The 13,718-nt window shown below is 44.1% G+C and overlaps 1 protein-coding gene across 1 annotated transcript; it reads right to left on the bottom strand.

The window, feature by feature from the left end:
- Nucleotides 1-1,119: 1,119 nt before the first annotated feature.
- Nucleotides 1,120-12,418, bottom strand: CRTAM (cytotoxic and regulatory T cell molecule; the record flags this gene model as incomplete). The annotated part of the gene is made up of 11 exons (XM_080631636.1): nucleotides 1,120-1,250; nucleotides 1,547-1,630; nucleotides 2,010-2,156; nucleotides 2,529-2,633; nucleotides 3,133-3,204; nucleotides 4,447-4,518; nucleotides 4,858-5,028; nucleotides 7,498-7,629; nucleotides 7,828-7,980; nucleotides 9,600-9,746; nucleotides 12,370-12,418. The coding sequence occupies 11 exons, from the start codon at nucleotides 12,416-12,418 to the stop codon at nucleotides 1,120-1,122; spliced, it is 1,263 nt and encodes a 420-aa protein (XP_080487762.1).
- Nucleotides 12,419-13,718: the final 1,300 nt, after the last annotated feature.

Below are 13,718 nucleotides of genomic sequence, written 5' to 3'. Positions count from 1 at the left end.
CGTTGCCATGGCCACGCCGGAGGACGCGCAGCATCCACCAACAGCGAGGGCGGAGGAGGGGGGAGCTGCAGGACAAAGCCAGTTTAAAATGATACGAGATTTATTATATTATATATAATAGCAGCCACTTTACAGGCATGTATTTAATTCGGTGTTCAAAACCAGTGTTCAGCTTCTTGCTTACAGTGAGGAAGAATCATCTCTAGCGGGAGAAACAAACACAGCTGCCTGTTTTACATTTTACGAATGTAAATTCTCTTTATTTTAGGAGTTCAATTTTATCTTTCCCACATAGAAAAGGTTCCCGGTGATGGCACAGTGGGGCTGTGCAGATGTAAGGTCTCATTGATTCTCCTGGATTGCCTGCTGGCAAGGAAGTGACTTTGTCCCTGGATTTGGGGAGTCCCATGTGTAATATCATCTCCACATTTGATAACCCACGTTTGAAAGCTTCCATAGTCTCAGTGGCACCCCTGGAAGTTTAGGTGATGTGAGAGTACAAGTGTAGTACCCAGATGTTCTGGTTTCAGAACCCTTTTCAGACCAGTGCTGATGCAGTCTGGCATGGTTGTACAGGTGTGCAACCAAAGCAGGAGCTCTAGCACAGGGGAGAAACCTTGGGGTTTTTAACTCTTTGGACCTCAGGATGCTTTCCTCATTGGTTAAGTACAGCTGGATCTCAAGGTTTGGGGTGAGAATAAGATAATACAAGTTCCAGTAGGTTTGCGGCTCCCAGGGTTTCCTGCTCAGTCCCATGCTTGCAGAATTACATGAATGTCTTCATATCCTACAGTTCTTGGAACACCTGCATGTTCCTTTGCCAAGACCCTCATTGTTGGTAGGATCTGAGACAGGATTGATGAGCTCTGTTTATGGCAGTGGTTACTTAAATGCTTTGAGGACTACAGATAAATCACTGTCTCCATTGCCAATAGGTTTCTAGGACCACCAGTCCTATCCACCTGCCTCACTGTTTAAAGGAAAGCAGTCCCAGGTGGCTTTTGGGTTGAGGGTAGCTGTTTGTAGTTCTGCTCCTTGAAATCATATTGGTACTTGAATGTGGTAATATGAAGATCAGGAAACACTGGCGTTTCTGCACATTGTACAGATTTACTATTGCTATACATTTGTTTCCTTTCCACATCCAAACAGTTTCTCACTTATTGCAATGGTTTTGTCTCTGGGATTCTTCTGCGTTGTTTCCACATATCCTGCAGTTACATATTGCATGTTGGACTTCTGATTGACACCTGAAAGATAAACACATATTTATTACTGATTTTGTAAAGGGGGGATGGTGTACCTGTTGGAAATACATATGAATTAATGCTATAAAGCAATAAAAGATGACATGCATCTCTAGACATTGTTAGGGCATCCATCACAGCAAAGACTGGGAAGCATGAGGTGGTCTACCGCAGGTTACACGATACTGAAGCACTACTTTGTACTAGAAGTGGTTTAAATGTCTTGCATGTGTGTTTTTACATATGTTCAGTAGCAAGGCTCTAACAGGAATTAATTTACATTGGTTAAAGCTCTTTACCGTGTCCGTTCTTCTCATGGCCTGCACTGTCTTCATTAGATTTGGATTTATAACTCTCCAGAGTCTGGTCTGAAACATCATTTTCTGCGCAGAAAACAAATGTAATTAAGATGGTGAGATTTTTCCATGACTATTGCTCGCTGTCTGCATTGAGCATAGAGAATCTGAGAGACTAGTTATAAAAATGGGGATTTAATCATGTTGACCATCTAAGGAACATACTGAAGACAACAATTTCATAGGGTTTTTTGTGGCACCTCGTGTCAGTGGCCTGAGGCCATCGATTACAGGGACTCTTCAACAGTTGTTTGCAGTTAGTCATGGTCACTGTCTAATTTATAGTCACTGTCTATGGGAGAAAGACATTAAACCAGTGATTGAAGGAGCCGTGACAGTCTCCTCAGCTCTCCAGCCCTGCTGAATTAAGCAGTGTCAGCAGTCGTTGAACAGAGCCATCACCCACCTCTCTTCCACACCCCATGAGCTTTCTTCAGCTTCCTCATAAAAAGCAGGACAATGATGAGCAGCACGAAAATCAGAGCAGCCACCAAGATGGGCAGCAAGAGATTTTTCTCTTTCTTTTCCATGCCTTCAGATTTCACATCTTTGTCTGTAAGAGAGGAAGGTGTTTGTGTTGTTAAATAGCTTCCTGTGAGTCTCTGGTAATTAAGATAAGGTATATCCTGGACCAGACCAGATGAACATGGTGCAAGAGAAGTCACCTTATTGGATTTAAGTTTTAGGATGTGAGACAAATTATTTCTTCTTGTATGAATAAGAAAACTTGATTGAAATAAGTGGGTCCATGCTTTTTCTATCTGATAAAAATAGTTATGTTTCCGGGGTCTCTCCCAGGGATTGCAAGCCAGCATTACCCTAGTGTATTGACAAAAGGCTTGGAGGTGGATACATAGGCAGAGAGAACCAGGTTGGTGTAAGACAGCTCGTTGCATGTTTGGGAGCTATCATTAAGAGTTCATACCAGAGGTGACGGTGAAAATCACAGTTACATTTTCACTTGGTAGCGGGGTTTCTGTCCTGGAAACTTCCTCTTCTGTGACATTGCCACTGACTGCTGTTTCAGTCCCTGGGGGAATAGAAAGGAGAACAGTATTTCTGTGAAAGGCAAAGGGATGCTTCAGAAATGCATGTTTCCCCAAGAGCTTTGAAGTCCAGGGCACCTGGTACTGCAACAGAAAGGGACTTTTGGAGTCTCTGTCTCAAAGCTCTGTGCTCACTTCCTTACTGCTGTATTTTGTTTTCATCCGAGGACCACCTAAGCCTTATGAACAGAAAATCCTCAGTCTCTCACACATTGTTGAACTCAATGGTTTCCATTTGCAGCCAAAGTAAAACAAAGCTGAGCTCTGACTCTTTGGTCATTTGGGGGGTTTCCCATGCCCATCAGTTTGTTCTCCTGCTTGCAAACCCAGGAATGAGCATGTATCCTTTGCCTTAAAGTAGATTTAAATTGGTTTTTGGTATTCATATCCCTGACTACTCTTTTACTGACTTCATAGCTCCCAGTGGTGCGGTCACCTCATCTTTTGCCACCACCACCCATGCCTGATGATGTGAAGTCATACCATTGGGGACATGGAAACTCGATGAACCAGCCAATTCTTCCTTTCCTGCTGCAGCTGGTGTAACCTCAGACCCTGCACAAACACAGAGGTGAGCTCTGACTTCCTTACACACACAGACAACACACCCTTGCGTAATTGAACTTGATTTGTAAAACTAAAGTGATAACGTGGGCTACGTCTACCAAAACTTTACACTCATAAGAGATTTCTTCCTTCTCAGGACCTGTTGAAGCATTCAACCTCCCTTTCTAAGTATGTTTATCAATATATATATGATTTGTTTGTCAGATTGTAGCCATTCTCTAGGGCTTGTAATCACTGATGTAGCACTTTTAAACAAATACAGACAAAGAGTTCTTGCAATTCTAACACAACCAATTGATTTTCTCTGTAGGGCCTGTCACACAAAGCGTCCACCTTGGTGGGCTTTGGCCAAGCGATTTGGGCAGTGGAGCTCTTAATTCTTCTGCTGGAAACAACTCAATAGTTCACTAACTGCAACCCGAACCGTTGTTGCACAGTGCCATCTAGTGCAGCCGTCCAGAGAAATCTCAGCCTGGCCTCACACCATGCTGCAATAGTGGCCCATTTGGCTACTGCTGCTGTTCTGCATCTAGCAACAGAGACTTTGCTTTCATAAAACTGAGTTCCCCTCGCACAAGCAAGAAATGCTGCGGTTTATGTTATGTGCTTGTTTGTAATGACGAATGTAATGCTGTTCTTGGTAGCATCTCTGTCCTGGTTTGGTAGCTTGACGTAACTAAGAGCAAACTTACAAGTAGATGTGACGTCTGGTTGGAGGGTTTGCTGGGTTGGTGTTGCTGCCGAGCTGGGAGCTAGTGGATCCTCTGGTACTGCAGAAGAGATGGTTGGTTGTTCGGATCCTAAAGGAACTTACCCAAACACAAGACAAATCTCAGAAGACACACTTTGCCATTGAATTGATGCTTGAAACCATGACAAATTGATGCTTAAACCGTGACAAAAATGAAACCTGCCCTGTATGCTCTGTGCTGGTTGGGTTCTCCATTTGATCCGTGGTTAGACTTCCAGTCCTACCCGCCCACCTTCAGCTTCCCTGTCCTTTGAATGTATTTAACACTATGAAATGAGGGCAAAACTGAAAGTGAAACAATAGCTGTGGGCAGGTTGGAGCAGAGGCTGTGCTGCTGTTCAGATCTGACACTGCTGTGGTCACTAGGGTAAGAACCAGAGGTTCTGAAGGCTGTGTAAAATGTCGCTCAGCGCTGATGACAACTGGTGTTTATCTGACCTGTGCATGAATTAAGAAGAGGCCAAACAGCTAATGCCTACCTGCAGTTTGCTCATTCTCAGAGACACGTGTATCCACCTCTGGTGTAGATGGTGTCGGATTTGGTTTTGCCACTGAAAAAACCCAACAAAAGCACAACTTTCAGAGCACTTTATAAGTACTTGTGGAACGAAGCAATCTAAGGCAGAAGGAAGTAAGAATTAGAAGATCCATCCTAAAGATGAGTAAACAGGTAAACTCTAGTCTGAGAATTATTAGACAAGCAGCTTCAGTTACTCTTAATTTACAGTATGTACCCTATGTGGTAGTTAAAGCCCCCAAATCTTAGTTTGGAATTCTTCTTTTGCCCCAGTGTGAAAACAGATTCCACACATGGGCAGTAGACTATGGGCTTCAGCTTTGCATGTGAATCTGCATGACTTTCATCACGTCAGATTGGTAAAATGCAGTACCTGTCCTAGCAAGGTCCTCAAACTGGAAAGATGCCATCAGCTTCTCTTCTCTTAGTGCTTGGTGGTGAATGATGCAACTGGCTGTTGAGTTGGGCCCATAGGCAAGGACTGTCAGCGTGCTGGTTGTGGTCCATTTCTTCCCATCAGCTTCTAACTTGTGCTTAGTGTCACCTATACACCCATTGGAAGAAAACATTTAAGTGCTTTCTAGTCAAGAACAATTGAAAGAAAAACCTTCCAGACACAATCTGCATTACTTTGCTGTGCTAAAGCAGCACCTGATTACTGTGCACAAGTGGTTCATTGTGTAAACGGATTACACGGGAGCCCAAAGGCAGCAAGGTCATGTTTGCTTCCTCATCACTGTTTAAGTGCAGACCTCACTCACTGCCTCTGCTGGGTTTCACAACTAATGTGAGGAAATTCACCTGTACTGCAGTGTCCAGACACCAAACACCAACTTTTGGCCCTTCTTGAATGGGATGAATTGCTCTGCTGTGTGCCACAGCCGTGCATGGCCTGTGAGGAGCCTCAGAGCAAGGACCTGCTGTTTTCCAGCATGACTGAAACCTAGCAAAGTTCTGGCTCTGCTGTGAGATATCCAAAAGCATTAAATTTGTGTCTTAAGAGCTGTGCGTTTGTTACCCCAAACACAAAAAGCAGTTGTGCAATATTTGTGCATATTGACCAACACAAATTGCCTGGGAGTTTTTCTGTTCATAATGTAGAGGTTCTCTGGAAACGAACTGATGACTTCTCCTGATCTGTTACCCTTGGTAATAGATAACTTCATTGGTAACCCTAACTTTATAAATGAAAGAAATTCCTTGTTTCCAACTTAGCCTTTACAGGTAATTTGCTGTATCACATAACCTGGTACTTCTCAACCCTTTTCCCCATCTCAGCAGGGTCACGTAAGAGCTCAAAAGGATTTCAAAGTGGTTTTGTTAGGAAGGAAAGAATCTTTGCCAGCAACAGCTCAGTAATGACAGCTGGGTTGCCCCTGCAGAGCCCTGGTGGAACAGAGAAGCTGCCAGTAATTAAGGTGTATTAGCTATTTAGTGACTAATATAAATATTTGCAGTAAGTGATTAAAGCTGGGCATGGGAAAGGGAAGAGAGGAGTGATATGCAGTCACCCTCAAAAGGGAAAGGTGCACACAGAAAGTTTGAGAAGCAGTGATTTAGGATGGGTAGTTCCCACTGGTATGGTTTGCTGTAACAGCTGACTGGGTTAGTGCTACAAGGCAAGGAGAAGATAAAGGTAAGTGTAGGTTTTTATTAATAGAAGTGGAGGAAAGCTTAGTTGGCTTTATGTGTTCTGGGAGGTGGCTTGTGTCTGAGTTGTGATCTTACAAATAACATACTTTGTCAGACTGGAACTGAGGGGCTTTCAAGTTTAAGGAAACCCCTGCTTTTAGAAGAACACTGGCAAAAATGTATGTGAGAACCTTAGAGGTGATATATTGCTTCCCTGAGCTCTTCATTTCATAGCTGGTGTTCCCCCAAGACCTTAGTGTCACACAGCCCAGCTCTTCCCAAACACATACAGGATTTTAGAACTTGCTTTTCCAAGCCTCATACACTGCTCCAGAGCATCTTTTACCCTGTAATCACAGATAGCTTTCTGCCCTGGCTTTTATGTGGCTCACTTACCAGCTGCACTGCGTCCCCTTAATGCAGTTCCTTTAAGCATAGGGCTTCATGCGGTTGTATTAATGTCTGGGGATCTGGCAACCTGGATTTATTCTTTAGTCTTGATTTCTAGCTCTAATCAAGCCAGCACGCTTCTCTGCTGTTTTCTAGAGTTCTTAGTTAAAGCAAGCTGACTGGGGGTGTGGGGGAAGATTACAGGTTAAGCTTTGAATACGTTGCTTGATGATGCAAAATACAATTAAGAGCTGGTTACTATGTGAAAGAAAAGAGTTCGCATTTATGGGTATTTTCCTCATGCTTTGATACAGATGTGCATTTCCTCTCTGCTCTGCTACAGGTAGCTAATAAGGTAGCTATTACTAGAACATGGCCTTTGGAGCAGCTATTTATATAGCACATGAGTTAATTGGAGCTATGTGGTGGCTTTGTTCTTCCTCACATGTGTCCACCCAGATGTGTGCAGACCTCTCACTGGGGCAGTGTTGCAGGGTGGTGTGGGCTCTTGTTTCCTGCGCTCTCTTCGTGTGTCTGCTAGTGGCTTTGAGCAGGTTAATATGAGAGAGGCTGATGGTGTGTGTGTGAGCTGCTCAGCAAAGCAGCTTGCAACACGGAAAGCATGCTTACAACATGGTAACAGTTAAAATGGGTTTGTTAACTGACTTTATATCCAGGCTTTGGAAACTGTGCCTCCAGAGTTTGGGTTTCACTTTATTCCACTGGAATATGACTCCTGACTTTCAAGGGATTTTGGTGCCAAGTGTTACTGTTCTGCACTGAGTGGGAGCAAAGCAGATGAGCCTTCTCCTTTGCATGAACGCTAGAATCCAGCGCTGGCTTTTCTCCCAACCTGCACCACGGGGCCAGGTTGTACTCAGTGAGTGAGTGATGGTCCCTGAAGGTGTTCTACCCTCCAGTACTTTCAATCAAGTCCAAGACTGATAAGAAGGAATTGTTTGTTAAAGGATGAGGAACTGATTACTCTTACCAGCAAGTTCTATCCCGTTGTCCAACAGCCAGGTAATCCGGGCCTGTGGTCTGCATCCTTGGGTATAGCAAGACAGTGTAATGCTTCTTTGTGTGTCTCTGGATACTTCCAGTACTGGATTAGAAGGAGCAGCTGCAACAAGATTTTGAATCAGTTACAGAGCATCTTCCTACTGGGTTTTATGACTGGCTGCATACATAGCATTGTTGGGGGGGGGGGGGAACGACTGAGCTAAGACCAGGATTAAAAAAGTAAAAGCACCATGCAATTGCATGCAAAAAGGCAGGTCTGGAGTTGAGAAGCAGGGACAAAGTGGGTGAAAGAACTTACCTAATACCTTAACAGTCTTGTTCTTGCTTTTGAAGGGGATGCCATAGTAGAAGCATTTATATACACCTTCGTCATGCACTGTTACATTAGACAGTTGGATGGATAATTCATCCTTTGAATAATGGATGAGTTTGTATCTCTGATCTCTTAAAGCTGCAAAGAAAATAAAAGCCAGCATGCTATGTGTGTAGGTACAGAAGAGGCAGACAGATAATCGAAGCATTAATGAATGAGGATCATTTTCTTTTCGGCATTTTTCTAACCCATCAGCATTTGACATAGAGGAGCAGTTCCAGCATGAAGCATTCCTCGCTGGTGCTGCACTAGTACATAGGCAGCAGGAAACTGAAGAAAGGAGAGTGTGTGATGCCAGACAGGAATATGCTATTCTCTTTCTTGCTTTTATTTTCAGGAGGATCTTAATCCAAAGCAATTTGGGTTCCTTACATCTCTAGATGGATAAATATAAGCAAGCATTGTGGGGTGAGGACATGATGTGTGGTCAGAAAACTAGTATGACCTTTGAATATAGAGCATAGATACATGAACTGAGGAGCTTTCCCTTCCTCATTCTCCAAGCCTTTATTTGGTCTTGAAAAAAGTCACTTCCCTCTTTGGGTGCATTTTGTGATATATAAATGAGCACGGTGGTCAGCACACACCTCTTTATTAACTGCTTAATAATTGGCTGGTTTGCTTCCCTTATATTAGTCTAATTACCTTGATTTTAATAAGGGTGTCTCCTAGGATGTTTGTACTCTGCTGTACAATTCCCTTTCTCTCTCCACTTCTAGCTTTGCTCCATGGATGTCCCATGGGAGCCCTCAGGCATTGAGTCACATGGACTTTTCCCACAATCACAGCACAGGAAGTGTAACTTTCTGCCCTTAAATTGAACTGAAACTGGGGTTGTGTACCAATCCTTAGGGAGAAAAAGACCACAAAAGCTCTCCTTTTATTCTAAAGCTGGGGTCTTCTAAAAATGTGAAGTTGGGAGAAAATCCCAATAGTGCTATAATTTATAGAAGAGATTAAATATGAAAGGATTTTGATATCACCCTAAGACTTGTAGGCAGCTGGTAATATTTATAGCTACAATAAGAGTGGAGGGAACTGATTCATGAAGTGGTTTATTGGAGAAGCAATGTGACCAGCATCCACGGTGGTAATTCAGAACAAAAATGTCTCCGCACAGCGTAAAGTCTGGCCACTCTCTAAATGAAGACTGTTTTCTTTTGTATTGCAAAAGGAATATATTCAGTGTGTCTGACTTGGATCCAAGTGCTTTGCAAACTCTAGTCCTTGTGGATGTTGTATCATGTGTCTAATTGGACCAACAGGAGGAGAGATACACAGACATAAGGTGTAGGGAGTGGAAGGGAACACAGTAATTGTGACTTTGGCTTTATCAGTGCATTTTAGAAATCACTGCTTGTTTCCTAAACATCTCCTCTTGATGCACTACATCAAGCAGGAGAGTACCCAGGGCTTTCAGGCGTGTCCATTCCTGTCTCTCTTGTAAGGTAAAAGTGTGTTTTTGTGCTAATGCCTTGGTGCTGGTAGTAACTACAGTTCATTACTAAAAGCTCAGTGCCAGAGCACTCCTGTGAGGGTTTCCATTTCATCAGCTTCCTGCTAGAAAGGGGCTGAATGTAAAACCATCTCGAGTGTTGGCTAGATGAGTCACACTGGCCATAGGTAGGAGCTGGAAAGCCCTATGAGTGACCCTCCAGCCCCATGTGGAAAGTGTTGTACTTGGTTTTCACACTTACCCCGCTGGGTGTTGAGAAAAATGGCAAACCCATGAGGGTTTAACCACTGCCGGGCAGACCCATCGTCACTGCTGAGGGTGCAGCGGAGATTCAGGTCCTCTCCTTCCTTTAGAGTTATGGTTTCATCTCCAGCTTCTGGAAAATCCCCTGCCAGAGATGGGGGGGGGGGGGGGGGAGGGAATCAAGTATTGAAATGTGACATGAAGTAAAGCAGCAGTTTCGCACACAGGATTATGTCAACTTTCCTTCTTTCAAGGGTGTAAAGGTTCTTCTTGCCAATATCATTGTACAGATACAAATAAATCACGGTCATTAGGCATGTCATCACAGCCACTGGGTAAGACTTGTACCAAAGGCTGGTGGTCTTCACCTGCTAGCACAACCACATTTAATTATTAGATGTTATTCCACGAGTCAATGAAGAATTGATAGCAGACCCATTTAATGCATGTTCTCCCTGTATGCTAACACAAACATTATTACTCATTATTCCATGCTCTATTCTGGAGCTGTTAAACCTGATTTACAAGCATGTGGGACTGAGCAGTGATAGCCTAGTGTGAGGCATCCCTGCCCATGGCAGGGGCATGGGGACTAGGTGATCTTAAGGTCCTTTCCAACTCAAACCACTCTATGATTCTATGGTCAACACCTCTGAAAAATGAGGCTTTTATTGTGATGCTGCAAGAGCTTTGAGATGGTTTTGAAACTTTCTGAAGGTAGAATCCACAAACCTGGCCTGGCGTAGATTACTAAAATGAAATGTCATTTTCTCTCCTCCCAGTTCATTTTACAGATGGGCAGTGAAGTGGGTTTTTCCCTGTCAACATTCCAAGCCATATAATACACTTGGTGAAAATATTTGATGACCTGGAATAAATCACCTTCTCCAGGACAAAAAGCCTGCCCTGGAAAATGACCAAGAGCAGTGCCTGGGTCAGAGACAAGTAAATAGGCAGTAAGAGGGTTATAGTTTTCATTCCTGTGTTGTGTGGTTTGGTTTTCTTTTCCAGGTAGCTGTTTGCTAAAAGTGCTTACTGTGTACATGAGCATTGCAGTTTGGGGAAATGAGTGTTTCTGGGCTTCAGGGAAGCTTTTGATGTTCTTAGACCATCTTAAAATGAAGCTATCATAGGGTATTCTTGCTGGACCAAATTCTTTATCACTAAAATCAGAGGGAGGACTTGTCTCCTTGTAAGACAGTATTTCCCCATAAGGATCTGTTGCCATGCCTCACTCTTTAGTTGAGCATGCATGACAGGAACTTAGAGTGGCTGTAACTGATTTACCATCACATATGGCTCATCGGTGCCTTTGGCTTCTATTTGTTCTTGATTCCGCCTCCATTTCCTAGGGCTAGTGTCTCAGCTTATTTCTCAAGGCTTGTCCTATGTGGGAGTCATTTGCAGAGGAGCAGTAGAAAAGGCAAAGCTCCTTGCATGGGTTCCATTTGTGAAGACCTGTGTAGTAGGTGCATGTTGGTAAGGTAGCAGAGGGCCTTGTCTGTGGTTTTCCACGGAGCCCTTCTATAGCGATGGTTTCCTGTCACTAACAACAGTGTGGGGTCTTTCAAGTCACACCTTCTGAGTGTAGAGCAGCAAGACTGAACAAGAAAAGGAGGGGGTGTTTCTTGCCCTTCTAAAGCAGAGAAAAGCAGCCCCCAGAACCAGCATATAATTTCCATGGGAGACCATGGCTTCATTCAGACCATGACTCACAGGTCAAATCCCCTTTCGTAGAGGATAGTTTGATGTGTCTTTAAGCCACTGTAACCCACCACAGTACGGTCACTGGGGCATGGGAGATGCTCCCATGCCAGCTACAGAGGTTCTTGTGCTGTGTGGATCCCTGGAAAAATTAGTGTGGCATCAAGTACTGTGCTATATCCACCTTCTTGGCAAGAAGGGGCAACAATTTCTTGCTAGGAATTGCAGGATGCAACTGAGCAGAAGGGTTCATGCCTCTGGATGCTATTTTAGTCATCAGAAAGCGCATGGTGAACTTGGTGCAACTTACAACTCTGTAAGACCTGACTGCTGCTAAACCATTCAATGGTGATAAAATATTCAAAGCACATGGTATTATAGAATGCTTTCATAGAATCAGAGTAGTTTGGGCTGGAAGGGACCTTAAAGATCCAGTTCCATTGCTGTTTAGATGCTGAAATTTGACGTGGCAAGAAGTCAGGAGTGAAATCCGCAAGGATCCTGAGCTGTAGATACCCATCTTGCTGTTTTCCTTACTTAAATCTTTCCCTACTTGACATGGTCAAATATTAATCTCTCACTCTCCTGTGTATGAAGGACAGGAGATGAGTAAAGTAGGTATAAGCTACATCCTCTAGTAGGAGTAAGGAGATTGAGTATTTAAAGGGCTTTCAATTTTCCAAGTACTTTGCAAGTGCATTCGAAATTGCTCTAACTTCTTGCAGTACCCTGTTTTTACATAATACATGAGCAAAGGCAGACACAGATACCCACGCCATGGAAAGCAAGCAGTGCTCCACTGTTCAAACTTAAGGTCTTTTCCACATCAAGTATGCAGTGAGCTGCTAGGAGGCAAATCACTCTCATTGATACTGGGTTTAGGAGTCAGATGGAATTCAGCACCAGTGTGCTTCGGAAACAGGGTGACAAAAGGGCATTGTCAGCAAGAACACAGCAGCAGCAAAGCTGCCTTGCACATGATGTGCTGGAACCCTGGAAATGGAGTTCTCCTAGCTGGAGTGCTTGCAAAGGGGAGATGGGTTAAGGCAATGCATATCGCTTACCTTGCATCAGGAACAGAGCTGTGATGTGCAGCACGCTGGTGAAAGTCATGCTGTGGTGTGGGCTGACTTCCTCTCTCTGCCGAGGCTGCAGTGTGCAGCAGGTCCCTTTTCAGCATGGGGGGGGGAGCAGATTTACCATGACTTCATCACCGCTGGGGTCTCTGCCTCCTTTCTTTCTCTCCGCTGTTCCACTCTCCTCTCCCCCATCCCACGTTTCCTATGTGTTGGCGACTGCTGAGAACTTGGTGAGCTCACAGGTCCCTAAAATGAAACTGGTGGGGGACAGCACCGGGGGCACTTCACACTGCACCCCCTCCAGCTTTCTCTTGCTCAACACCCATGCAGGGAACAGTGGGAGAGATGTACACGCAGAGGAAGCAGATAAAGGTTAAGAGAAATATGGGCCTATGGGTGCACTGTGTGCAGGGTTTAATTCTGAGGATGGCAGAGATTATTTGCTGTTGTGCAGTGGTTGCTTGAAGACCCCATCTGTGCAGTTTAAATCCCTTGGAAAAGACTTTTGTGTTGCTCTGCATCTTGTACTGCCACATACATGGGAGGTTTGCTTTGCTCCGCTTGCAGGGACCCTGGCAAAACATAATGAGAGGCAGGTAATCATCTGTGTGTGGTTTGTGGCTCTCCAAGGAATGAAGAGTGCTGGTGAGGTGGCTGAGAAAGCTTTGCTGAGCACCAAAGCACAGGGAGGAGGAATGACTGCATCAAGGAGGTCCCAGAGGAGCTGGGGCAGAATCTGGTTTCCCGTGTCCCTTGCAGGTCTTACTACAGGGACATAGCAAAGCTTTTTGTGCCTCTTGGTGTGCAATGTCCTGCAACATCACAAGGTTTATCCAAGTGTGCTGTAGGCAGAGCCTTGTTTCGTGATGTAGCCGTGTGTAGCTGATTTCCAAGCAGGTTTTGGCAGATCCTCTAATTCTATTAGCATGTATTTTATTGATAATAGCTATGGCTTTTATGTTAATGATAATATCATCAGGTTTATGCGGCCATAAAATTTAATGTGCACACTTGGTTTGAAAGGGAAGTCTCCCTGTTTGATGAAACTCCTGCTGGATTTATAAAGCTCATACCACAAAAGAAGATATATGTTGTAAAGGTAAGCACTGCTTTGTTTTAAAAGCTGTGCTTCCAGTTCCCCACGTAAAGGGAAAAACAGCCCTCAAGCAGCAGCAGCAGCGCTGAAGTCGCTCCTTCTAACCCAGAGGGAAAACCAGACTTGAGATGGTTTTGTGCCATCTGCTGACGAATAAATGAACTTCATCTTCAGCGATGAGGAAGTGTAATCCAGCTCAAATTCCCCTTTCTCCTTGATGTTTCTGAGGCTTACACCC

The sequence above is a fragment of the Psittacula echo genome (genome assembly GCF_963264785.1).
Source record: "Psittacula echo genome assembly, chromosome: 18".
Lineage (NCBI taxonomy): Eukaryota > Metazoa > Chordata > Aves > Psittaciformes > Psittacidae > Psittacula > Psittacula echo.
Note: the sequence above shows the minus strand (reverse complement) of the source record. Positions and strands in the feature narration are given on the sequence as shown.